We start from the raw sequence: 26,181 nt of genomic DNA on the forward strand, positions 1-26,181 counted from the left end.
TATTGGAGTATTTGTTTTTATTTCGAAAGAAATGAATAAACACAGTTTTTTAGGGCAGATATTAGAAGGGAACATTTCCCAGAGGATAAATGAATTGATTGTGGTGGTAGTACTAGTGACTCACTGAGGAAATGTAGGCCTACCGGTCCCCCCACAAACCCCTATCTAATCTATCCTCTTTCTTTCTCTCCATTTCCACTTCCTTTTCATATTGGACCTCTCTGCCCCTTCACTCCTCCCTTTCTCCTGTCCTCTCTGACTACAGGACAACAAATCTAAATTCAGAGGATTGAATAGATCGAGCCCCTAAAAACCCTGAACAAAAATAGAAACCTCTTATGAGCAGAAAGGTGTCAGATTATTGCCCATGATGACGTCTAAATCACAAGTGTGTTTCAGACTTTCAGTGAATCTAGTCTGCTGCTATCTGCACCGTCAGACAGTGAGTGTACAACTTCCCGATTATCTAGAAGAATGACTCACTGGCAGGTTTCGTGACATAATAATTACCTAGGTGTGGTCAGCCCACTCCCCTTTCCCCTCCCCCACATACACAAACACCACCCTACAGGTGCTAAATAGTAGTAGTAAATAGGTAGTGTGTTCACAGACACAGTACACACTTATGTCGCATTCTGAACAAGAGACCTACACGTTTTATTAAGCGTTAGCAATATTAGTTCATATTAAAATATTACTACTAATATCTGCCACATTTGTTCATTTGAGTTTACATTAACCACATTCTGTCGTGCCAAGACTATATTGAGCCGTGATAGACAGGGTGGGGTCGTTTTCACAGCGGTTGTGGTGGAGAGGGGCGGAGTTTGGAGCTGAGGTGACGCTGGGACTCATTGTTCACAGGACTGTCGGACACACAGCGATAGAAAGTAAAGTGTCCCCACGAAAACAACTCGTACGTACGTGGACTAACTCCCAAATACACTTTGTATTTCGACAGGTAAGATTATTATTCATTTCCACGTTTTTAAATGTTGCTCTTCAAGTTGGCTAATCTATTGTCGCTCTTAACGAATTTACTAGTTCCTCAGTGCTCTTTTTGTCTCCTTTCTAAGGCATAACCTACTTTTAGAGTTTCGTCCGTTTGAGCCTGCTTTTCTCGTGATGTTTTGTCGGCGTGTGTGCACTGAGCAAGGCTTTTGCTATACATTTAACGTACTGTTGTTGTATCCTACCTGGAAGGTTGTGAATGTAACTATAGTGTTTGTGGATTCATTTCCGCATGCCGCGGCTTAAAGCCCGTCACGGCAGCACAATGTCCATTCTCTGGTTTCGGAGGGCTGTGTTCAAGCAGTAAGGAAAAGTTTGCCAGTAGCCTAGGCTACGTCAGCCTGTGTTAACGCTCTCTACTAAAGAAATAGTTGATGGTGACAGTCAATCAGAGTGGTATCGATCAGTTTGACGTCACTTAAATGTGTGTGTGTGTGTGTGTGTGTGTGTGTGTGTGTGTGTGTGTGTGTGTGTGTGTGTGTGTGTGTGTGTGTGTGTGTGTGTGTGTGTACGTGTGTACGTGCGTGCGAATGTCAGTTAGTGGCCCCATGGACAGGGGAACAAAATGCGCATCGTATACGCACATTTTAAAACGAGACAAGACTCAGTCCAAAACTAAAGCAGATTTAATGTATTCCAGAATGTCCAGCTCAAACTCAAAGGAAAACATCCTCCGTCTACAACAAAGTTATTTGAGTCATGGCTGTTTCTCTTCAGTCTTTACTTTAGAAAGCTGCTGTATTTTGTTGTATGATTTGTCAGCAGGCTTGATCTGGTGGTGCTTGCTTGTATGCACTTTCTTGTAGGTCTTGTTGACTTAACATCTGTAGTAAATAGTTGTAGACCTACATACATACATCATTATGTATGTAGGCCTATGTTTGTTTTTATACTGTTGCTGTAATTGGTTGGTAGTCCTACATGTAATGTAGGACTACCAACCCCAGGAGACCGATTCCTGGTGAGTGCACAACATAACTAATAAGCAAGGCACTGACCCCCCCACCTGCACTTGGCTTTCTTTAAATTGCTTTTTGTGTGCCAGCTAAAACAAAATACTTTGTAGGCTATACCAGGACCCAACAGCATTATTTCTTGAGACCATTTTGCTCCTGTTATCCCTGCTTTGGGCATGTCATTGGGCAAAAGTTTCCCAAAAAAAAAAGCGATGTGTTGTAGATCACCTATTGTCTGATGCTTGTACATCAGATATTTTCACAGTGTCATGTAATGGTTTGGTGACAGTAAATGAACCATGTCTCCCTCCTGCTGTTTCTCCACAGCAACCCCATGGTTAACAACCTGACTTACTGTACACAATCCATAATGAATGACACTGAATAATGAATAAGTAAGGATGAACAATGACACAAATGTGTTGTCTTTACAAGCCATGACCCTCCCTCTACCCACATGCACGCAATCTTGAATCTTGAATGTTTGCCAACTCGGCTCTCTGAAGAATGTCAGTGATGAGTCCTAGGCTTTTCTCATCATTTGTGATGATGAACCGTTTGTCATACTTGTCAAAGTCCTGACACAAACTTGTTCTAAAGAATTCTTATGAACACTGAATCATTCCACACCTTTTGCAATACTGTGTTTAGCATTTGTTAACAGAAATACTACCATTTACTAGCATTTTGCATATACTAGACATCTCTAGTAGTCTATACTAAGACTACTGACTACCTTTACATTTTTTATACGATACAGAAAAAAATTAATACCAAGGAGACCACTCAACCTTAATCTTAATGACAACGTGGGTGATGGGACTGAGTCCCACAGCTGCAGCCAGTGGAAGAGGAGGTCACAGTTGGGGACAGTAGAAGTCAGACCATAATAAACCTTTCATCCCATGAGGTTTTTGGCTATGCACATAAAGTAACTAACAAGCCCATTTAAATTTCAGTAACGGTAACAACGTTACTCAATTGGAAAGAGTAAGTCGTTCAACTATTAATTTCTGCAAAAAGTAATTGCATTACAGTAACATCTTGATTTGTAACGCATACGTCCCAGCACTGCATGAGGACAACCAGTTCATTGGCACAGTGCTCCATTCTGGAACCATCGAGTCCAAGCGAGGCTGTTCCAGTCAATGTGTCACACAGGTTGAATTGAAACGGGGTGTTAACTTCACTGTGCCAGAACAGAAGCATACTGCTGCTGGTCGGGGCCTCTGCTACACAGACAAACAACAGTACTGCTTTTCAGTTGAAAATGTTTTTTAAAAGGCAAGGGTCATGACTAAGGTTTCATTTACAGTATACCTATAAATCCCACTAAAACACACTATTTCTCAAACAGTGGGGCAGGAAGCAAAAAGTGGGCTGTGACATGTGCTGAATCCTTATGTAGTATAGAACATCTTCGGTTCAGATTCAGAAAGAAACCTCGTCGACATTCAATGTAGCTAGCTTAGCTTAGCTTTACCACACTAACCAATTCGAGCTGATGAGAATGTGTGCATCAGACTCTCAACACTTTGTGTGACACAGGACATAAGGAGTGTTCCCTTGGCAAAACACCTGGTTTGATCCAGATCCCAGAGCAACACCAGGCTAAGGCACACTGCTCTTACCTACCAGAACAGCAGACACACTTCATATAGAGTTGTAGTCTGATGCAGTTGCTGCTATTTGGCTATTTTCCAAGGCCTTGTACTGAGCTGAAGGTGTTCGTTCTATAAGTCGATGTATGCCATCAAATGCAGCAGCAGCAACTGTTAGGCAATCTGGCTAGACTGCTGTTGTGTGTGTGTGTGTACTGTAATGTAATGGTTAGTTACTTACTGTGGGTTAACTCGCGCAACCAGCTGTGGTGCTTGTGGAACTGGTGATTATCCCTCCTCCTCTAAGGCCCCCCATGACACCCCGCAGCTTAATTCCCTGATATGTCCTACATTAGCATTGCAAGAGGCACACCAAGAGATCCTCTGGATCAGGGGTTCTCAAACGTTTTTAGGCTGTGACCCCCAAAATAAACATATATGAACTGGGTACCCCCACCCTGACAAGCACTTGGAATTGTAGGTATTACATTTAATGTGACTCGGTTCCACAGATAAATATTGTGAAAATAGCAGATCTACATGCTCACAACGCATATTCACAATGTTCGCCTCTTGACTTGCTTAATATTTGAGAGTTTGGCCAGTTTGGTATTAAAATGGTCTTAAAAGTCCTTAAATTGTCACTATAAATGTGCAGATACCCTGTATACACTTATGCACGTTTGTTTACCGTTGAGTGAGATTCTTTTCTTTTCTTTTTTTTTTTTACTTTAAGCTAATCATCTGGGGACCCCACTTGGGGTCCCAGCCCAAGTTAGAGAACCACTGTTCTGGATTATTAACAAGGTTTCTAAACTTTGCTAAAGGAGATTAGTTTTATGCCATGTCTCCTCTCCTGCTGCCAGTGAAAAGGTCTCTTCAGGGTGGATTTGTGCCCTCAGCCTCCCTCGTTCTTCCTGTCTTAACCTCTCTATTCTTGCCCTCTCATTCCCCCCCCCCCCCTCTCCACTGACTGAGCTCCTGTGGGTCATATTACATCGATATCGTGGATGTAATAATATCCTAATATCATGATATGACTTAACTGTTATCTTTTCTTGGTTTTAATCAAGCCCTATTTCATTTCACTTGAAAAATTGTCAAAAATATAAAAGAAATTGGCAATAAATCACCGATCTACAAGCTCATAAATCATTGCGATGCAACATGTTGTGAGCTTGTACATTGGATGTTTAATTCTTTTGAAAAATGTAAAAGAAAATGTAGGGTAGGCTATATTATTTTCACAATATTGACATGAAGGTATTTGTTTGAAAATACGGTGATATTTTATTTTGTCCATATCGCCCAGCCCTAAGTTCCACTCGCTCCTTGTGCACACATGGGACCTGTTCCTACTGGCAACCAACAAAGTGTGTCTGTGTGAGTGTGTGTGTTACGTATGTGTTTTACATGGAGACTGTGGGGCGGAGGGAGATTAGATTTCTCTGGTCAGGGATGATGGCGGTCTCTGTGGTTGTAAGTCAAAGGGGAAGGTGATAGTGTGTGATTTCATCATATAATCTCTCTGAGAGTTGAGTTTCATCAGCTTAAGATCATAGATCCCCCGCATCCCCAGACAATGTTGTTATCAGGCCAAAGCAGATGCCCCCACATGCATGCGCAGTACACACACACACACACACACACACACACACACACACACACACACACACACACACACACACACACACACACACACACACACACACACACACACACAGGTCGTAGACACCAGATTGAGTTATAACCTATAAAGTCAGGTCAGCAGGTGTGGTAATTGAACTTCAACTTCAAAGACCTATTTTGGTGATGCTAATTCATAATTATAGGGGTCATGTAAAAATATATGCAAAAATGTTGCAATCCAAACCACATGTATTTGTGAAAACATGGAGGCTTTAACAAAAACAGCATATAACACAACAAATGTATAATCCTCAATTTTAACTTGACGCGGCTATAGTGACTGAGTTGGTCACACACAATGCAACATCTTGTAAGCACATAGGCTGTTCAGTGCAACTAGAGTGAAATTAAATAAAAATCCAATTTATATAATTAGTACAGTAGAATCGTTGCCAAAGTGTCTATTCAGCCGCCACATTTCTGTGTTTGTGCTTAACTGGAATGCGTAGTGGATGCACTGCCTTATTCTCTAAAGCACTGGGCAGCAGAACTGCAGCAGGTCATCAGAGCAGTAGCAGATAATGCTGAAGAAGCTAAGTTGGCGTTGGCCTGGCTGAGCCCTGCTGTGCTCCTATTACAGCCCTGCAGATGAATTATTCACCTCTGACAGTTCCCAGGGATGGATCACAGAAGGAGGACGCCTACTTAAAATGTCAGAGGGAGGGCCTAATGGTGGTGATGTTATCCCCATCACTGGCACTTTTCGGATGTTGGTGTATCTGTGCCAACTGCCAAGTGCCAACCCATTGTTTTCAAGTCAACTCCCCCATCAAAGAAACTGTCACAACAAAACTACTGACGGTGAAACCCGAAGTTAAGCTGGATCCTGCCTTTTCAGTTGTAATTATACTATTGATCCTTTTTTACATCGCTGACATGGCTTTGGGACCTCCACGTAAGGGATTGTGTGTGTATGTGATCGAGATTCCAAGTCCTGACTCAAAGGAAAATGTTCTTGCAGTTTGCTGCCTGGGCGGAGCAGTAAATTCTCAACACATGGATTCTGATGAGTCCTGTGGTGATGGTATACCCCCCATCTACTCCTACTCATCCTTCTCTTAATTACACTCCAATGACAGGCTGAGAGAAGGGAGGAGAGCGCGGGTGTGGTGCAGATGGAATGCTAAGTGCTGAGGATGTTTTACTTGTTAGACTCACTGTCTATTAGCAGAGGATCAACGACTTCTTAACGAGGAGTAAATATTGTATTTGTGTGTGCACGAGAGGTGCTTTGCTCGATGAGATGCATAGGCCATTTGGCAGTAGCAGTCTAGACATAGACCGATTTCTGATTCCATGGCTTTAGGCTTGAAGCAGCTTATCGGCGGAGTTGCATCGCATCATGTCATCCTCTTGATGATTGTCACTGAAATGTCAAATAAAGCTTCAGAACTAATCTAAAAGAAAATACAGCAGCGGTCCATTTGCAATATGCAGACCATGTAACCTTGCTGTGATCTCTGGTGTGAGTGTAAACAGAGTATTCCAAGCAGTTTTCTTTTTAATTAAATTTCATTTTCACTACTTTCTTTTTCCTAGCCAAGCTATAACAATATAACCAGGCAAAACATAGCCATCACTTCACATCACCATGTCATGACAACTTCAAGTCATTGCTAGACTCTCTGGACTTGCGGGCTGAACTTTCACCTTTGTTTCTCATATTCTTTAGTGTCCCCATAGAATTTAGCTTGGCTCTCCCAGGCCCCCTCAGACTCCAATCTCTTTTAAATTTTTATTATCTGTCAGTTCATCTCAACATTCACTAGCACAGCCATGCGAAGCAGTGACACTTCTGTGCAGCAACACAGCCAGAGGTTAGTGAAGCACGTGCAGAGCAGGACTGTAGGTCACTGGTTCAAATCCTCAAGCTGGCTGATAAGATCTGGGTGTGGAGAGAGAGAGCGAGAGGGAATGGGGGTTTAAAGCAAAATGGCCATGGCCAGCATCACTGTGTCAATATGGTCAATGAGAAACATCCCCTCCCTCAGCTCCATCCAACGATCCAAATACCCTAATCAAGTGTAATGGCTCAGAGCTCAGTATCTGAGGCTGAGCCCACATGTCACTTCTGAGGCTGGAACCAAATCCAGAAAGAAAGAGCCTATATTCTCCTCTCCTATGCCTCCCTCTTATGCCATCTTCCCTAGTCTCTCCCTTTCATACTAGCTGTCAATAAAAGAGAAAAAGCTAAGGGGAGTGTAGTGCCCACTTCCATGCAGCAGGCCGTTTTAAGACGGAGCCATCCAAGTTGGCCAGTGAACAAACAGAGCTGTCCAGGGATGTGCTGCAGCCCTGTCTGTCTGTGGATGGATCCAGCAGAGACACTTGAGAGCCAGGCTTCCTATTCGCAGTCACACTAGTCAATGAGACAAAGCTGTTACTCTTTGCCATCCCCAGCCCAAGACGCAGAAATAACTGGGACACAGAAGCTGTGTGTGTGTGTGTGTGTGTGTGTGTGTGTGTGTGTGTGTGTGTGTGTGTGTGTGTGTGTGTGTGTGTGTGTGTGTGTGTGTGTGTGTGTGTGTGTGTGTGTGTGTGTGTGTGTGTGTGTGTGTGTGTGTGTGTGTGTGTGTGTGTGTGTGTGTGTGTGTGTGTGTGTGTGTGTGTGTGTGCACGTGTGCATGCTATATTAGTGGATAAGATCATCCTTTTCCTTCCTACCCTCCACCAAACAACATGAGGGTTGGGGCAGGGCAGGGGCATCCTGCCTATAATCATCTGCCGTGTAAAAGGTCATGTCAATGACTTTGCTATGAAGTTATTTTAAAAGTCCCACTTATTATTGCATGCTTACTGAACTCGCAGCACAACACAGTCACTTATTTCTCTCCAGTTCCCCACCAAATACATTATAACATGCACTTAATAGCAATGTAAAGGAATGGTGGAATGTTCCTATTGGACAGAACACCCACTCACTGCTGTTATGTTGATTGTGACAAGTCACTTTGAAAACACAGTATGAGTGCAACTGCTTATTGTAAAAAGGTAGCATTGTTCTTCATAAATGGCCTATAATATTTAATGAAGACTGAATGCACTTGCCTATCGGGCAACCTGAAAGCAATCTCCACTTGCCCGAACGTTTCATTTACTTGCCACAGGCAGTCGGGCAAATGTTAGTGTTAATCCCTGTATAATGTTTGTGTCATAGACATAAAGATCTCAGATGTACTGCAATATGTGATGGGCCTTATGTGAACTGTGTTGCTGAGGTCCTGAGGACATGTTGCTCCCCCCCCCACACCCCCCACATGAACCCTCCCACTGCCCCCAGTCTTTATCTCGCCCTCCTCGTAATCTGAACGCGTTCTGTACTTACACATCTCCTAAGAGACAACTCGCATTTCCTTTTGATTTACAGCGGGACTCCAGTGGGAATAAACAACATGAATTAATTAAGTTTGTACAGACTCTACTACAGTACTGTTCTGTACCCACTGCCCTGATTCAACTCCTCAGTGTTTTTAATTAATCTGACAGATCTAGGGCTTATGTATGTCAGTGCTTTATTTTGTTTTTATATTATTTTAGAACAGTTGGAGGAAATGGTGAGAGATTGTCACTGGAAGTCCAGAATGTTTTACTACATTTAGAATGTTTTGGCATTTAGCTTTGTAACTTGAATTGAGTGCAACAATAGAGTTGGTTTCAATTACCAGGGCACCACAAGCAACCAATAGTACGGGTCAGTCATGATAGCATTCATAAAATATTAATTTGATCCTAGACAGGTAATGAAAAGAACAAGGATAAGTGGACATGGTAAGAATTGTGACAAGAGTTAAGGTTCTAGCAAACACAGGAGAAATCTACCCAGAGTGAAGTTTGCGTTTCTTCTTTCCTTGTGGTGTGTGAACCTGGTCGACAACCAGGGCTGTCACAATCTTTACATAATCGTCTAATCGCAATTATTTGACATAATCGTGATTACTTTTCATAATCGTTTCCATGTTGAAAAATGTTCATATATATTTTTTTTTTAGTTAAAAAACTGTGGAAATAGCAGATCTACAAGCTCACAACGCGTCGCATCGTGACGCGCTGTGAGCTTGTAGATCGGCTATTTCCACTATCATTGTTCTTTTTTAAGTATAAAGTTGTCAAATATGTCAGTAATTGTGACATATTTGACAAATAAACTTTGTATATTTAGGTTATGTGTCATATCTACCATGTGCAAGCCAAAAAGAAATGTAATTGTCAACGACAAAAACACAATTAAATGGTTAATCGCAATTATTTGATTGACAATCGTCATGTAAAATGTCATAATCGTGACAGCCCTATCGACAACTAGAACATTTTCTGCACTTCATATCACTCATTTGATGTGCCTCAATGCTTATGCCTTCCACAATTACTTACTCTTGAATTCAGGGAATGTAAGCCCTTATCTCAGTGTGAATGGCAGATATTCACTCGCTGTCATGAAAACTCCAAACTTGTGTATTGCACAAGTGCACAACAGCAGTGTTTCATTCTTCATTTTCCACAATGTGAGACGGTTCTGGCCTGGGTTCTTCTTGGCATGTCCATATTGCTGCCAGCTGGATTCTGTTAGAGAAAAACATTTATGAAATCCCTCCCAGAGATTGATGTATTCTCCCCCAGTCCTTCCCTTGGACCGGACCTTTTGAACAAAGTCATAGAAAGTAGATTGTGATCACAATCTTATGAGCATAGTGAATAGGATCAGTATAGCAACTCTGAGCGCTTGTCAGTATTATCACAAAGGGATATTGAATACTCTTTCACCATGGTTCTGACCTTTGTACTTGCTATTTATTGCAGGTATTATAGGTGTATGTACATTCTAGTTGGTTACTCTGGATAAGAGCATTGAGCTGACTGATCAATTGGAAACCTCACCTCTGCCTCCAGAGACCCTCACTCACACACCATCCTCTTCCTCGTCTCCCTCAGCTCTCAAAAACTATAAAAAGGGGAGTGAACCGGCCCCTCTCTGACTGCAAACCAGCCAACCCCGTGATCGGGATGGTGAAACATCGAATGGACCTTGATGACCACTATTTCCTGTCACAAATAATACAAAGCATCCATTAGCCGCACACCACTTCACATACCCACTTATTGATTTATAGCAAACAGCTAGCCAATTAGCCCCCAGTGCTGCTGCTAGACAACAGAGCCACAGTAAGATCTGTGTTTGTAGGGGGTGGGGTGGGGGGGTAGTGGGGTACTGAATGAGGGTATGTGTTCTGGCCCTGGGAGGTGGGGGTGGAGGGGTTGAGCTGTCTCCCATTGAGGGTGTGGGACCAAAATCATGTGCCAGAGGGGGGTGGAGAGAGAGGATGGATGGGGCAAAAGAAAGAAGAAGAAAAGTAGTAGTTTGATATGTTGGATTGACCAGAAAGAAAGGGATGGAGACGAGACAGACAGACGGACATCTGTCTGTCTGACTGTCATCAAAAAAAGCAAGAAAAGCAGTCAAGCAGACAGACATGCAGACAGGCAAGAGTTCTCATACTGTCAGGGGAGCACTTACTGACCAGAGCTTCTTACAGCAAGAGCTCAGCTGGCTGCACAGCCGTGTGTGTGTGCGCGCGCACGCATGTGCATATGCACACAGGATGTTGTGTTAAAGGCATTTGGGAATACATGTTAAGAGGAGTGTGTGTTGCATGTCTGGGACCATATGTTTTCAAGAGTGCATGACATAGACTGTATGCCTGTAGGCATAGGCTGGTCCAATGTATACGATACGGCTCATCATGAAGATGCATGGTAAATGGGATAGAATCCAATCTGCTATGCAGTACCATTGCCCCCCACCCGACCCATTCTCTGTAGCTACACTGTAAAATTCTATTTTTACAGAAGACTTGTAGCCTACTGAATTTCTTTCCCAGATGGACTAGTATCTAATACTATCTGTATTGTTATCTTTGGCTCTTGACTCTACTCTTACCTGTGCCTCTCCTGTATTTGACTTATTGCTGTTGCTGCTATGACACCTTTGTAGATAGTCATTTTGCACACAGATGGTACTGTATTTACAAAGGATGGGTTCATAGGAGGGAACATCCAACAACCTATTTAAGGGAGAGCAATGTTTGGTCAACTGACCGTCATCAGGTATCAATGATACCTGAATTTGTGAATGAGGATAAATAAAGGTCTCTTATTTTAATACATTAAATATAACAGCAGATGGGATTGGAATTAAATAAATATGCAATGTGGTACTGATATTATTACTACACTATTATTTCTACAATTGTATTATTATTTTGATAATAGCAGGCTGGAGAATCATGCATGAAAAGGAAAAACTATATAGGCTAGAAGCCTCAAAACTGTGTTTTTAAGAAGTTATTAATAAGATGAAACAAATGTATAACAGGCAGGAGGAGAGGTACCAAAGCCTAGCGTGCTTGGGCGGCTGGATGTGTAACTATCTCACGTGACTTGTTGGTGGAGGACCTGTTAATTAATGCTGGGGCAGCATGACTTTGGGTAGGGTTTATTTAAAAGGTCAGACAGCAGGGAGGGAAGAGTAGGTCAGTTACAGAGAGATAACAGGCCTAATTTCAGCTTTGACGCATGGTGTCGCAGAGAATGGCCCATTCGCCTTGTAGATCCGTTATTTTCGTTGAGCGACACCATCATGCGTTGATTACTTTAAAGTGATCCCTGACTAATACGACAAATATGCCTTAATACATTAAAATTGTCCTCTATAACTACAATGTAAAATTAAAAACACCTTCTATATTTTATTTCTTCAGGAAATAGCGAATCTTTCACACAACAGGAGAAATGCCTGTCGCAAGTTGGGCACGTACCTTTTAGGCGAAGCCCGAACTGGCGAAGTGGGGAAATGTCCGATACCGTAGCGATCTGGCGAACGTCTTCTGGACAGGGCGTTTATCGTGCGCTTGCCCAGGCCTTACGGCCTGGGCATAAATATAACGATTGCATTCACCACGGCTTCGTAACTCGCGCGGCGCTCCGCCGGCCGCGCGGCCCTGGCCCGCTGGCCTTCGCGCCGCTTGCAGTGTCGTGGACAATCGATTCGCCAGATCGCTACGGTAGGAGACAAATCCCCACTTCGCCAGTTCGGGCTTCGCCAGAACAGGACTTTCCCCGCAAGTTGATGATGTCATAAATGTCGTGTGTGATCTAACCCTATGGAATTTATGGAATGCATGTGCAAAAAACACATTTGAAATATTGAGTTGATGCTCATATTAACCATATGAAGTATTAAGTTTGTTTTTATTTGCACATGCATGCCATAAATTCCATAGGGATAGATCACACATGACATTTATGACATCATCAACTTGCGACGGGCATTTCCCCTGTTGAGTGAAAGATTAGCTATTTCTAGAAGAAATAAAATAATTAAGGTGTTTTTAATTTTACATTGTAGTTATAGAGGACAATTATAATGTATTAAGGCATATTTGTCGTATTAGTCAGGGATCACTTTAAAAATGTGGCTCAGCTGTGTGAGAATACAAACGTTGATAGTATCTGATACAGCAGCCTCACCCCCTCCGGCGCTTAGGTGTATTCAGCAGAATACAGCCTCACCCACACACACCCCTACTACACCCTGCATGGACACGCCTCTGAGCTGGGGTGCTGTCACTGCTGCATAGACACGGCCCTGATTGAAATGCCTGTGGGGCTGAGAGAGGTGTGTAGTCAGTTTAAGTTGTTAGATTGTTCCCTTCGTTCATTGTGTGACTTTAGTCATGAGTTTACTGCTCAGGCTGTGTTTGTACGAAGAGAGAGAATTTGCTTTGGGAAATTAGGAAGGCAGAGTGTGCATGAGTGTTTACGCGTGCATGTGTGCGTGTGTAAATGGAACCGGGTGAGGGAGAGGTGAGGAGTGCGTGCTTTGTCTTTCAGGATTTATGAGCGCAGGACAGATTGAATATGCCAAGTTAGTGTGGAATCTCACAGCAGGATTAAAGTGCTGGGAGCCAAACGTGTTTCTCTCTCTGACTGCCTGTCTGCCTCTATCTCTCTGTCTGTCTCTCTCTGTCTCTCTCTCACACAGTTCAGCCTAACTTATAAGTCATTATTTTATCCTGATGCTTGCTGAAATTAACAGATTTTCCAAAAATGGGACAAAACGCATGACAAAATATAAATATGCTTTACTCAAAGCATACAAAACTCGCTTTCATCTCTCTGACTCTGTGTCTCTCTCTTCTCTATTGCTCTCGCCTGTTGCTGTTCATACTTGCCCACTGAGTTTTTGCACTGGCGCACATTCCTTTTCATTCTGTAGCCAGTGTGTGAGTGAGCAGCCCTTCTCTATCAGCAGTCATCCTCAGTGCCAGGAGGAGTAGTTGGGCAGGCAGGGCGGTCGTGGGTGAAGGCACAACCACGACACCCACTCCTCCTGCGGCCATACCTTTCCGGAGAAAAGTGTGGCTCACATCCTAATTGAGGGCCAGGATTTTATTACGTAATTTTGTAGCAGTTTAAAAAAAAACTTCACAGACAATTAAAGAACAGGGTAAAAGTATCAGTCATGTAGAACGGAAAATGCGAATGAAATGGGTGCAAGAAATGAGACTTGAATCTAGAAAAATGTAATGGGGAGCCAGATCGTTGGAATGTGTAACATGATTTGTGAGAGTGTGGTGGTGGTGGGGGTTGTAGTGATCCCAGGTGCAGCAAAAAATGAAAGCATATCACTCATTAACCACTGTACCGCTGATGGGAAGAGACTTCAAGAGGGCAAGGTCCACTTCAAACCACACAGCACAACAAAGAGCTCTATATATGAGCTAAACATTGGTTTAGTGGCAGGGATGGCCTCAGTGTTCATGATCCAACTCACCAGTCAGGGAGGTTCAATGCTTTATTATTGGTCCAAAAGGGACTGTAGGGCTGCCAGACAGGGTTCACAGTCAAAGTAGACGTAAATGAGTAAAAGGGTGAAACATTGAAAGCGTTTGCAGTAAAACACCAAACAAATTATTGAATGCCAACAACAGCACAGTAGCTCATCTGTAATTTTGATAAGTGGTGTGTATAAATTATGTCCTGTTGTGTGTTTGGATGGCTGAGGTCCAGTCTGCCCACAATGTGCTGTTGGTTTTCTGTATCAGCAGAACAATCTCTATAGAGAGATAGAGAGGGAGAGAGGGCGCAGTCATCTGGACTGACAGACTCTGTGTGTGTGTGTGTGTGTGTGTGTGTGTGTGTGTGTGTGTGTGTGTGTGTGTGTGTGTGTGTGTGTGTGTGTGTGTGTGTGTGTGTGTGTGTGTGTGTGTGTGTGTGTGTGTGTGTGTGTGTGTGTGTGTGTGTGTGTGTGTGTGTGTGTGTGTGTGTGTGTGTGTGTGTGTGTGTGTGTGTGTGTGTGTGTGTGTGTGTGTGTGGTTGTGTTAATGACGTACTGTAACTGTACATACGTGTATACGAGGGCTAGAAAGTCGAATGAACCAACAGTGATCAAGACAGAGCCTCACACAGAAAATGGTGCCCCAACTATCTGATGGGCCAATTGATAAAATAACTACAGTAGAATGAGTGGGCACTAGGCACAGACTTTGTGTTACCTAGGCAACGCGCAGGGTGTGGCTTGCCGCTGCAACAGTTGACTGAATTCTCAGCCTCACCCAGAAAAACAAAAGACTACACAAACACTGTGATTGTCAGACAACAGAGCAGCACTGCCACTCACTCATTGATTGATATATGGCTGCGTAAAATAAATAAAAAAAACTACTTACTACACCCACATCACATAGTTAAAAGTTAGGCTAAATGTAAGTAGAACACACACATTCACAACCTCTCAGATATTGGTCCTAAACTCAACTAACCAGACATTGATGGATATCTTTTAGATAACGATGTAAATAGATGACTTTTGAAGAGTCATTAAGAACTGAGACGACCAACCACTGACCTCCTTAGACGGTTAGACCAACCATGGATTTTGTTTGTAGCCCAGCCAATCAGAGGCTTTACCTGACTTTTTCTCTTGTAAAACCCAGACATGTTGACTTGTGACTAAGATCCTCTGTTGCTGGAATTGATGATGTAAGATGGTGCGTCTGTCTGACCCTATGCATGAATCAACTAACTCTTAAGCAGTACTCAAAGCACACCACACCAAAGACAGCGGAAGGATAAGCAAGATGGGGGACCTGGGCAAAAAATAAAGAACGGTGTGGTAGGGCATCGGGTTGGATTTTGTAAACCAGGGGTCTTCAACGTTTTCAGTCCAAGGACCCCTTAGTTGAGAGAGAGAGAGATGAAGCAGGGACCCCCACAACCTTTTCCTAGATTCCATATAGTTTTTTGACAGCACAACCATCAGTGTATTTTGGATTCATGTCAATTTGTGTTTTCAGATATTTATTTAACCGTCAATACTTGAAAGAACTTGACCTTTCACTCTGTACTTGGTCTGCTCTTTTTTCCCCTCTACACCAAAGCTCTTATCTGCTATTTTTGGCTAAAGGCCTATTTGGCTAAAGTCCTATAGACGCTAGGGTTCAAGTGTGGTTAATATAAAAAAGGAGGAAAAAAAGTTTCTGTTACACAAAGATTTGGAGGACCCCCTGTAGTAACTCTGAGGACCCCCTAGGGGCCCCGGACCCCCTGTTGAAGACCCCTGTTGTAAACTATAAGAGGTGTTCAATGCACTGTATTAACACATTGGCTCGATAGGACCATGGGCTTTGCCATGTATATTTGTGAAAGACAAATGCGACTCCTGTAGGGACAGATGAGATGTATTGGGTGTAACGTGAAACCCTCCCATTGACAACCCAGCTAAAACGCAATCGGAGCAAGTGTAGAAATCTTCCTCTTATCCACGGTGAGTCGGTGAGTTACGGTACCTTGTAAGCTGATGTGTGCAGCAGTGAACACAGTGTTGTGCTGCCCGGCCTCAGGCTGAGTGACTACTAGCCTGACTCACCTCTGCTGCTGCTTGAGTTACACACAGACTCACTGGGACGTTCATGTAGGTTCAGCATGAGATGTACGCGGTTTGAGTACATGCACACAGACTGACACACTCACGGCTCAGTCAGACAGGCATGCACACACCCTCACTCATACATCCAGATACACACAGCTACATGTGGAATTGTAGTTGCAGAGGAGAATGTGGTTACTTGCCAGTGACTCACCAGGCCAACCGAGAGTTGCAGAGATAAGCACTTATTATTAGAGAGGAACAGACACACAATGTGGAATTACACACGCAAACACACACACACACACACACACACACACACACACACACACACACACTAGCAAGCAAACACATAGAACACACAATTCCTTTCCCTTCATTTTCCCTCTGGAGAAACAGACACACACACACACACACACACACACACACACACACACACACACACACACACACACACACACACACAACACATGCACTCACACACACATGCACAGAGTTGTTGTAGGAGGAAGAAACCCCAGAAAGCTTCCCTGACTGTGGGAGTGAAACATAAGATGAGACATGTCCCTGTGCCAGGCCCCAGGGCACAAAGCAAGGGAGTGGTACTTTCACTAACACCTCTACAACACCAAGCAAACCAGATACACAGGACAGCTTGGTTTACCTTTCATTTATTCATATGAATCTTTTTCTTTTCACTTCATCTTGATGTGATACAACTCGTAATCCTAAAAATGTGTAAATACACAAGATGTTGTCTGAGGCATTATGAACAAATACCAAGATGGCAATTTCACTGAGGACGCATCGTGAGCGGGCATGCCAGGCTGCTGTTACGCTCCAACTTGTTTGGTAGGAAGAATTTGACTTCCAGATGGGGGACTGATCATTTTAATTCTTTTGGCATGAGCTGATGGTGCTTTCACAAGCCGTGACCAGTCAGCCTACTGTTTTAATTTAAACAGTAAGCATGGGAAGAAAAGGATTTCTCGTCGGTTTATGGGATGTAGGGAGGCAGCTGTGGTGTTGTTGAGTCACTCACTTTGCTACTAGGTTTGAAGTGTAATTACACAAATTAATGTAAAAATGTTTTGAAGGTTGGACCTGTATATGGGTTCTGAAAAAGGCTAGCCCTTTGTAATAAGCTATAGCAATTACATTTACAGCATTCATTGTGTAAATCACAAGACTATTACAACTAGCATTACATTACAATTAACTGGGAAGTGCAAGTGAAAAAAACTGAAATAAAAGAAGAAAATAGTTAAAAGCATGAAATCAAAGGCAGCTTTTTTGAGAGTCTTTATTGAGAACATGTACAAGTTCAAAGATGTGTATTTTATTCTGTTGACGCTGGAGTGTGTTAGTGACTTAGCAGCCTGTGTTTGGGGGGCCCTTTGAGAGGGAGGTTTTCAGTGACTCAAAATAAGCAGAGGCAAAAATAGTTGGAACATGGCTGCAAAATGGTTGCATGATGCAACAGACACGGCATTAGATATGTTAGAAATCGAATGTCCTTTTTACATCCTTTTAACATCAACTTGTTTTCTTGTCATTTGGTTGACATAATTGGTTACAAACTTACAATGACTCACTTATCTGCATTCAAACATTTTAGGTGCTCGGCTGACACGCCTTGCCACTGTGTGTGAAGTAAGTGCAACTGTAGCTGCAAAGCTCAAACCATTCCAGACAGCCACAGTCAAAGCCATTCTGCCCAGACACTATTCCTGATTCTAGAAAGATTCTGTGCTACGAAAAAATATTCTGTGCTGATATTCTGTTTCAAAACGATGGCATATTTACATGAGAGATAAAGGATGTTAGCTGAGTGGGTTTGAAAGCCAGATTTATGCTTTGGCAAAAGTGTTAAAAAGCTGTATTTTCATTTTTATTTTATTTTATATTTCTTGCTTCAACATGACGTTTTTTTTGTCAAGTGGCTGCACATGGCATGACACTTTGTTGCTAATTGTGTGCTAATGCTTAAATTCGTTTTTTAGGGAGGTGTGAATTCTACTGTATTTAACTGATTCTAAATCCTCACCACATTGTTGAAACTGAGGTAAATTGTGAGCAGACACTCATATCAATATCTCTCACACTTGGCCCCATGCCCCCAAACAAACCTTTAGTTAAATGTTCCCAAACACTAACAGTAAAGCCTGATATACTTGTTGCAAGTCTGTGTCGTGCACCACTTGCTTGCTTCCTCTATACACATACACGGACACACGCACGCATGCACCCACACACGTTCAACACGCACATTTACCACATTAGCTCATAAACATTCATACGTTGGACATACTACAAACACCCACACAGACAATCGTATTCACCACACGCTCGGAGTCGGACTCACACGTGTCAGCAGTATGCCCCTAATGTCCCTAGCAAAGAATGCCGTCACTCCAGTTTCACTCCCAACGCCACAAACATCTGAGGACATCATGGCTGCCTAACAGTGTACACATTGTTAACGCTAATTTGTCACATGCAGGAGTGCACACAGCCATTGTAATGTTAAGCAAGAGCAGCAGCATGCTAGAAACATACAGAAAAAGATATGCTAAAAAACACATTTTAGGTTGAACGCTAACTACACCAAGAAGCTAGGGGAGTATCGATTGCCATCATGGACCCCCAAATTGACGCCCCTGGACATAAAACCCTCTCACCCATCCACCCCCTTGGAAAATAAGAAGTAGGAAAAACAGAATGATGAATATCAGAGAGATGCCTGTGGTTTAGTGGTTAGATACAGAATCCAATCCCACCAGTGTGCCTTCCTGCTGTGCCACATTTTCACCCCCATTACAATGACTATAAACCTTCATCTTAAAACATAAATAGATACAAACGGTGTTTCTCCTCATGGCCACGTACAAAGAAAACGAGACGGGATGTTACTGTGAGTGTTGTCTCACGTGGCCAACCCTCCAATCTCGCTCCACTCCGAATGGAGGTCTGGAGAAAGTGTCTTTGGAAACAGGGAATAGATTGAGTGAGATAGATGTATTAAAACATTGGCAGAGGTATGTGCACTGCACAGAAAAAACAAACATGACGCACATCAACAGCTTTACTTCCTGCAGTCAGTGGTGCCAGCCAGTCACCATGTTTGTTTCACTGAGTAATAGTTTCATGCAGGCTCTATTGATGTGTGCACCTGAGTGAGCCCCTCCCCTGTGGTCCTGCCCCCTAGTATCTTCTATTCTTCACTTCAACATCCCCCAGGCCTTCTTTCTGAGAAGAAGAAGCTGTTGGGACCTGGAATGCCAGAGGCAAAATGCGAGAAAATTAAGTCTGCAAAAAAAGACAATACAAGAACAACTTGCATCAACAAGCACCATCAGTCAGTCAGTTAGTTTATACAGCAAAACATGCATTTGATAGATGCCCACAAACAGCTTGCGTTAATTACTTAATTTTGACACTATCTATTCTGGCAAAAGATTTGGTGTAGAGGGAAATACTAGCTGACCTAATACAGAGCCCTGGGTGACCCTGGTCAACTAAGTTAAAGTAGCTCTGACGATTTTACTGTGAATGTTGTAAAAATTAGATTATAAGTAAGAACTTGATGGGACATGGGAAGCATTCATACTGTAAATAGTAAGGCATTTTGGAATTTGAAATCAACCAAGAAATAGCTGAGGTTGTGGTATTTGTATGGTGTTACTGTTTTGAGGGGGTTGTGAGTAAGGGCCGGGGAGGGGAGGTGGCATGCGTGTAGTACTGTAAGTGTGTCATGGACACACTGACACACAGTTGAGTGGAAACCTAACAAGCTGGTTTGTCAGTATACTCTGCGTCAGCAACAGGAGTGTAACTCCCAGGGTTGTTATGGGTGGTGGCTAGGGTCAAAGTTCAAGCAGAGATGAGAGGTTGGCATTCCTGTTTTCACGACTTTTCAAAAATAGCAGATTTACAAGCTCACCTCGCTGTGAGCTTGTGTATCTGCTATTTTTCAATCCCCCCCCCCCCTGTGATGCCCCTGCTTAAATATATTTTTGTTGTGACGGTACGTTTCGTATAATTTTCCCAAATCTCTTATTTGGTAATATCCCTTTTTTAAAGACTACAGCAGAGGTATATTGATCATGTACCAGGTAGTACTGTACGCAACGCATGTTATTTATAATGGAGCATAGTTGTCGTACCTGGGGGTGGACTAAAGCTTAATGATGGGGAAGGACAAGAAGAGAGACAGAGGAAGTTGTTTGATTCCCAGCTGCGGTGCCTCCGGCCTGGTCATATGCTCCAATTACACATTAGACCTTTTTCACAAGTGGTCATTTTGATGGGTAAACACAGCTTATGGTAATAACATTAATGGTGGGCTTGTCACTTACAGTTGGTGTTGGCTCCTGTACAGTTAACTTCATGCTGGCTTAAATAAAGTTCACTCACAGTTGCCTTTACTACCTTCAGCTGTGTTGCAGCATGTATCTGTCAAAATGTATGCTGTGGAAAAGGTCCTTTTGGCAGTGTTTGTATGTAGGAAACCAGCAAGGGATTTTGTCCTTGTTGCTGAGCTAGTGACCTCTGCTGGGGGCACCCGTTCAGTGGGCTGGGGGCATCTGTGGGAGATGCGAACTTGCACTTTCCCAGTGAAAAAAAGAAGGGTCTGGTGAATTAATTTGTATCGGAGGAGCCACATGGTGTCTAAATTGGAAGAAAATGGTGGTAAACCTGCCTAAAATAGAAAGAAATAAAGAAAGGTTACTGAAGTGAGCATAGTTGAGACACATGGGTCTTCACCGTGACCTTGGTCGGTGTTCTTATCTTTAAAAAAAGAAAAGGCTAGAGACGAGCTTTTTCTTTGAATAGTTTGTTAGTAATGTACCACAATGTGCACATTAATAATTGACCTTCCCGACCTTGACCTTTAGCCAACAAATTGCTCCATATGTCATATATTGAGATAGAGCCTTGACCTTGTGTTGAAGTCTTTGCAGATATAGTTGCTTGACATACAAAAGGATAGGTGAAACTTGGCTGGGACAAGAATCTAGTCCACAATTTTCTTTTATCATATTGTGGCCAGTTAGACTATTTTACATATATCAGTACAGAGATAATTCCACACTTGTTTTGCATCTTATAAAATATTTTCTCCCCCTCTTTTGTGTCTTCCAGGTTTGCTCCATTGCTGTTGGTTTGAGCCCACAAGGCTAGAATGGAAATGCAAAGTAAGTAATTTGTTTTATTGGAGCTGTGTGAAGCACAGGCTCCCTATACGTGGCCGTGTGGGTCTGTCTGTGTGTCTGTGTGTGTGTCTGTATGTAGCCTGAACTTCCTAAACTTCGGCACGCTACTAGTCCCACAGTTTTGCCACCACACACTCGCGCCATATGTCAAATCGACCGGCTTACTCGGGAATCGTGGGCTAGTAACTTGCTAAGAGAAAGGTTCAATAGTTTAATTGATATTAATTTATTAGTGAATTAATTTTCCCCATTGACTTATAATGGGAATCGCAAAAACTCACATTCAATTATTTGTCTCTCGCAAACCATAGGGGCTAGAGTTTCAAGACTTGGAGAGGAGGTTCATAATGATTTCAAGGATTAAATAAAAAATAATTGTGTCATTTGGCCGCATGGTGGCGCCATAACACCCCACTTTACGTTTTGGCCTGTAACTCTTGAACCGTAGGTCGGAAAATTAAAAATATTTTTTCCCTGGATTCCTTGGGTCATGACGCATCTCCCCATATAGGCCACGCCCATTTGCGCCATGATAGATTTTCCGCCATCTTGAATTTTCTCCAAAACACACTTTTTGCTCCTTTTCCTACATATTTTCTTCAAATGTCACAAAAATCGGTACACATGATCCACACACACACACACACACACACACACACACACACACACACACACACACACACACACACACACAGCTCCACTTCACACGGGTGTGATTTTTTTTGTTTAAAATTATGTTCTTGTATGCTGGCCTGGACCTTTTTCTGGTGTACTGTCAGTTCATATTATGGTGTTATACAGAGGCTCTTTTGGAATGTATGATTTAATCATGGCCTGTGTGTATCCTCAAGTACTGTTTTGATATGATCAAAGTCTTGACGGTTAATCCAATTGAAAATGGTTGCAGCTGTCGAAGGGCCGTTTTATGTTTGTATTGTCTGCTAACAACGGAGCAAATAGGAATGTCGTAGTCCATAATTAATTCACATTCAATAATAATAATAATAAAAAAAGTTAGTGGCTCCTGAATCTGTATCGATGCATAACATTAAAATGGTTGTTAGGCATAAGCTCAGAGATGGTTTGTTATGGTTATGTATGACCAACTCTGAGTTATGATCTGGGATAACATTGCGTGAACTCAAGCTCCTGGAAGTTGTAGACATTGGGAACCAAAAACAAAAACTGGACTTATTCATGCCTCCGCCGCTTCCTACAGTACAGGTAAGGTACAGTTGTACCTTAGTAGCAGTGGTCTAACAACCTACTATTTGTCGGGTTATGAACAATAAGGAACAACACTTATGAACAACAAGGCAGGCTGGGCGACCAGCTTGTGTACATTATGTAGTAATAATGTAACTAATAATGTTTGAATTCATTGAATTAACAATAGATTACAACATTTATTATATATTTTATATATAATTCATGAAGAAGATTTTAAAGATTTTACATCACATGACAACAAGGTGACGATGTCACTAGCATGCTATCCAATTTGCAAAACGATAGGGCTGGAGTCGATTATAATGTGACGATAATTTTGAATTATTGATTGATTGAATTGTATTTTCTTGTTACCTAATCCGACATTTAACATATATAGCTTAGTTTAGCTTATCTTAGCATGACATTCTAAACACAAGCTGAAGTGACGTGAGCCGGTGAGAACGCACATCAGGCACACGACACACGGGACGTAAGGAGCGGTACCTGGTCGAACACCACATTTTAGAGTGCCGCGCTGCGAGCTTGTAGATCTGCTATTTTTGAAAAATCGTGAAAATGAGTGCAAGTCTTTGAATATCTTTGACCCGATCTTTGACCTGACTTCTAAATCCTCCTTCTAAATCATGCTGTTCTCAAACCTTTTCATGTCAAGGACCCCCAAAATTACAGGTATTTGGCCACGGACCCCCATCTCAAAATATGTTGTCCCAGGGACCCCCACAGAAGTAAATATTTGAGTTACAAATGTTCGCTTTTAAGTAGATATATTCAAAGACTTAAAAAAAAATCATGATTTTTCAAAAATAGCAGATCTACAAGCTTGCAGCGCGGCACTCGGTGCCGCGCTGTGAGCTTGTATATCTGCTATTTTTCAATAGTTAAAGCAGTCAATAATCCTAGGCCTAAATGGGTTAACAAGCCCTTCTACCTTCTGCTGGCTGAAGCGCCGCTGACTTCTCTTTACCAAGAATAAAACGGTATTGTGAAAGTCCTCACAATAAGTTCTCTTATTTTCCTTCACACCATGGCCCTCTCTTCCTGTTTGCCAGTGGCTGACCCTGAAAGCGTGGTGAAGGTGTCCGAGTGGCAGCGGACGTACTATGGCACAGACTCTGGTATCCAATCTGGTGCCACCACAGTCAGAGATGATGACGCAACAGAGTACAGCAGCTCCACCAAACACTACACTGTCACTACGACTGTCACATCAGATGACCCGCATGGTAAGATACACACACACACACACACACACACACACACACACACACACACACACACACACATACAGTATACACACACACACACACACACACACACACACACACACACACACACACACACACACACACACACGCTGCGGCTTCACACATGCACACCACACACCCTTAGATAGCGCCAACACCAAACAGCATATTGTCACAATCTGATGATGCAAGCATCTAATACTTTCAGTGTGTGAAGCCATACTCTTTCCTATGAGACAAATGTACGTATTTATGAAAGTCTTTGACTTTCTCATTTATTTACTGGTTTAATGAGTTGTTTGTGAAGGACAGTAATAAGAGAGAGTCATCAGAGAGAATAATACCTGGGCACTGAGGAAGACAAGTTGAAACGTCAGTCACCCCTGCAAAATAAATAACGTGCAGACCAGTCGAGTGCTCCAGTATTTTCATTTGGATAGTCTCTCCTGAAGTATTCTCTGATACAAGTTGTCAGGGGCGTCACAAGGGGGGGAAAGTGTGACTGAGTTACTTGGGCCCAAGGTGGAGGGGCCTTAATTATTTTATACTTTAGCTATTGAAAAATAGCAGATATACAAGCTCACAGCTTGTATATCTGCTATTTTTCAATAGTTAAAGCACAACATAATGCGTAATAATGCGTTCCCAGTCTAAATGCATTAAACCCCCCCCCCCCCCCCCCCTATGAAGAACATTCACGGGGGGCCCGCAGTGAATCCTTGTACCCAGAGCCCAGAATTTGGTGCGACACCCATGCAAGTTGTCTCTGTTGAGCACTTACGAGCCCTTCTACCTTCTGCTGGCTGAAGCACCGCTGACTTCTCTTTACCAAGAATAAAACGGTATTGCGAAAGTCTGCTCTAGATAATCGGAGCCCAGCTAAGATACTTGTGAGAAACAGATGGCCAAGAAAGAAAAAGGAATTATTACCCAACTATGTTCTGTCCAGTGAATTCACTGTAATGACCTCAGGCTGGCGTCATAATGGCATCTCAGGAGAACAAACCTCTACACGGTCCTTCATTCCTTCCGCTAAGAGGCTATTAAACTCTGACAGTAGTTATTTATTTTTTTATAATCAAATTTTTTATTGAGTTTACACAAGAAAATGAGTGACAGAAAAGTAATAATATACATAATATACAAACTGCAATAAAACAAATTAAAGACAAACAGAAACAATAACAAAAAGAAAAATACAAACAAAAATACGGGCGGGCGAATAGCACAATACAATATTCATACAGTTATCCATACTTATCCATACACAGTCAATTATTCAGAGTGGTATCATCTCCACACAAGGGGCAAATCAAAAGGTAAATTGAAGGAGTACAGCTGGGGCTTTCCAAACCAAGTCATCACTTCCATTATAAATCAGTGCAGCTAGATCCCTGGGCAAATAGTTTATCAGCGGCTGCCACATATCTAGAAAATCATCTTCCTTCTCTTTTAGTTTGGCACTGAGTCTTTCCATTGGCAGCACTCTGTATATTTCTCTGTACCACTGAGTCACCGATGGAGGTTTCTCCTGTATCCAGTTGAATAGAATGCATTTTCTAGCCAAACAAAGCAGCTTGTTAAGTAACTTAGCTCTTCTAGGGTCTAAAACCCCAGAATTTGATGGCAGCCCCAATAAAAATTGCCCAGGATCTTTACATATTTTAAACTTCATAATTGAACTCAGTTCTCTTGCAACACGAGACCAAAACCTTGAAATTTTGGGACACTCCCAGAAACAATGTATATAGGTACCCACCCCAGTTTTGCATTTAATGCACAGAGGAGACCTGCTGGGATCAATTTTGTTAAGGAATTGGGGCGTTCTGTGCTGTCTGTGGAGTATCCTATACTGCATCTCTTTGAATCTGTTGCTTATAAAAGTAGAGTGAGAAGATTGGATGCAATCAGACCAAAGTTCCTTATCGTACTCTGTTTGGAAGTCACTTTCCCATCTCTCCACTACCTTATCTATATTTTGTTTGTTGAAACTCAAAAAAGTATCATAGAAATATGAAATCAGACCCTTCTTCATCTTATAAAACATAATAGATTCCTCCAACGGACCACGAAGAGGCTTGTCTCTAGGCAATATAATGTCGGTATTAATATAATGGCGCACCTGAAAATAGGCAAAACGATCCACCCATGGGACTCCAAATGAGTTCTTAATCATTTCAAATGACATGAGAACACCATTGTCAAACAGATCTCCTATAACTCTAATACCCTTATTGTACCAAGATCTGAAAACTCCACTCATGACCCCTGGGAGAAAATGTCTATTACCTATAAGTGGTGTCAAGT

At 42.4% G+C, this 26,181-nt stretch overlaps 1 protein-coding gene across 1 annotated transcript in view; it reads left to right on the forward strand.

The window, feature by feature from the left end:
- Positions 1–832: 832 nt before the first annotated feature.
- The window catches only part of jupa (junction plakoglobin a), a 49,666-nt gene continuing 24,317 nt past the window's right edge, over positions 833–26,181 (forward strand). The window contains exons 1-3 of the mRNA XM_080721047.1: positions 833–961; positions 21,327–21,379; positions 23,680–23,853. Coding sequence (XP_080577173.1) covers positions 21,367–21,379; positions 23,680–23,853 — 187 coding nt within the window. The 5' untranslated portion in view covers positions 833–961; positions 21,327–21,366. The remainder of the gene's footprint in view (positions 962–21,326; positions 21,380–23,679; positions 23,854–26,181) is intronic.

The sequence above is a fragment of the Nannobrachium achirus genome (genome assembly GCF_963921795.1).
Source record: "Nannobrachium achirus genome assembly, chromosome: 3".
In the NCBI taxonomy this organism is placed as follows: Eukaryota; Metazoa; Chordata; class Actinopteri; order Myctophiformes; family Myctophidae; genus Nannobrachium; species Nannobrachium achirus.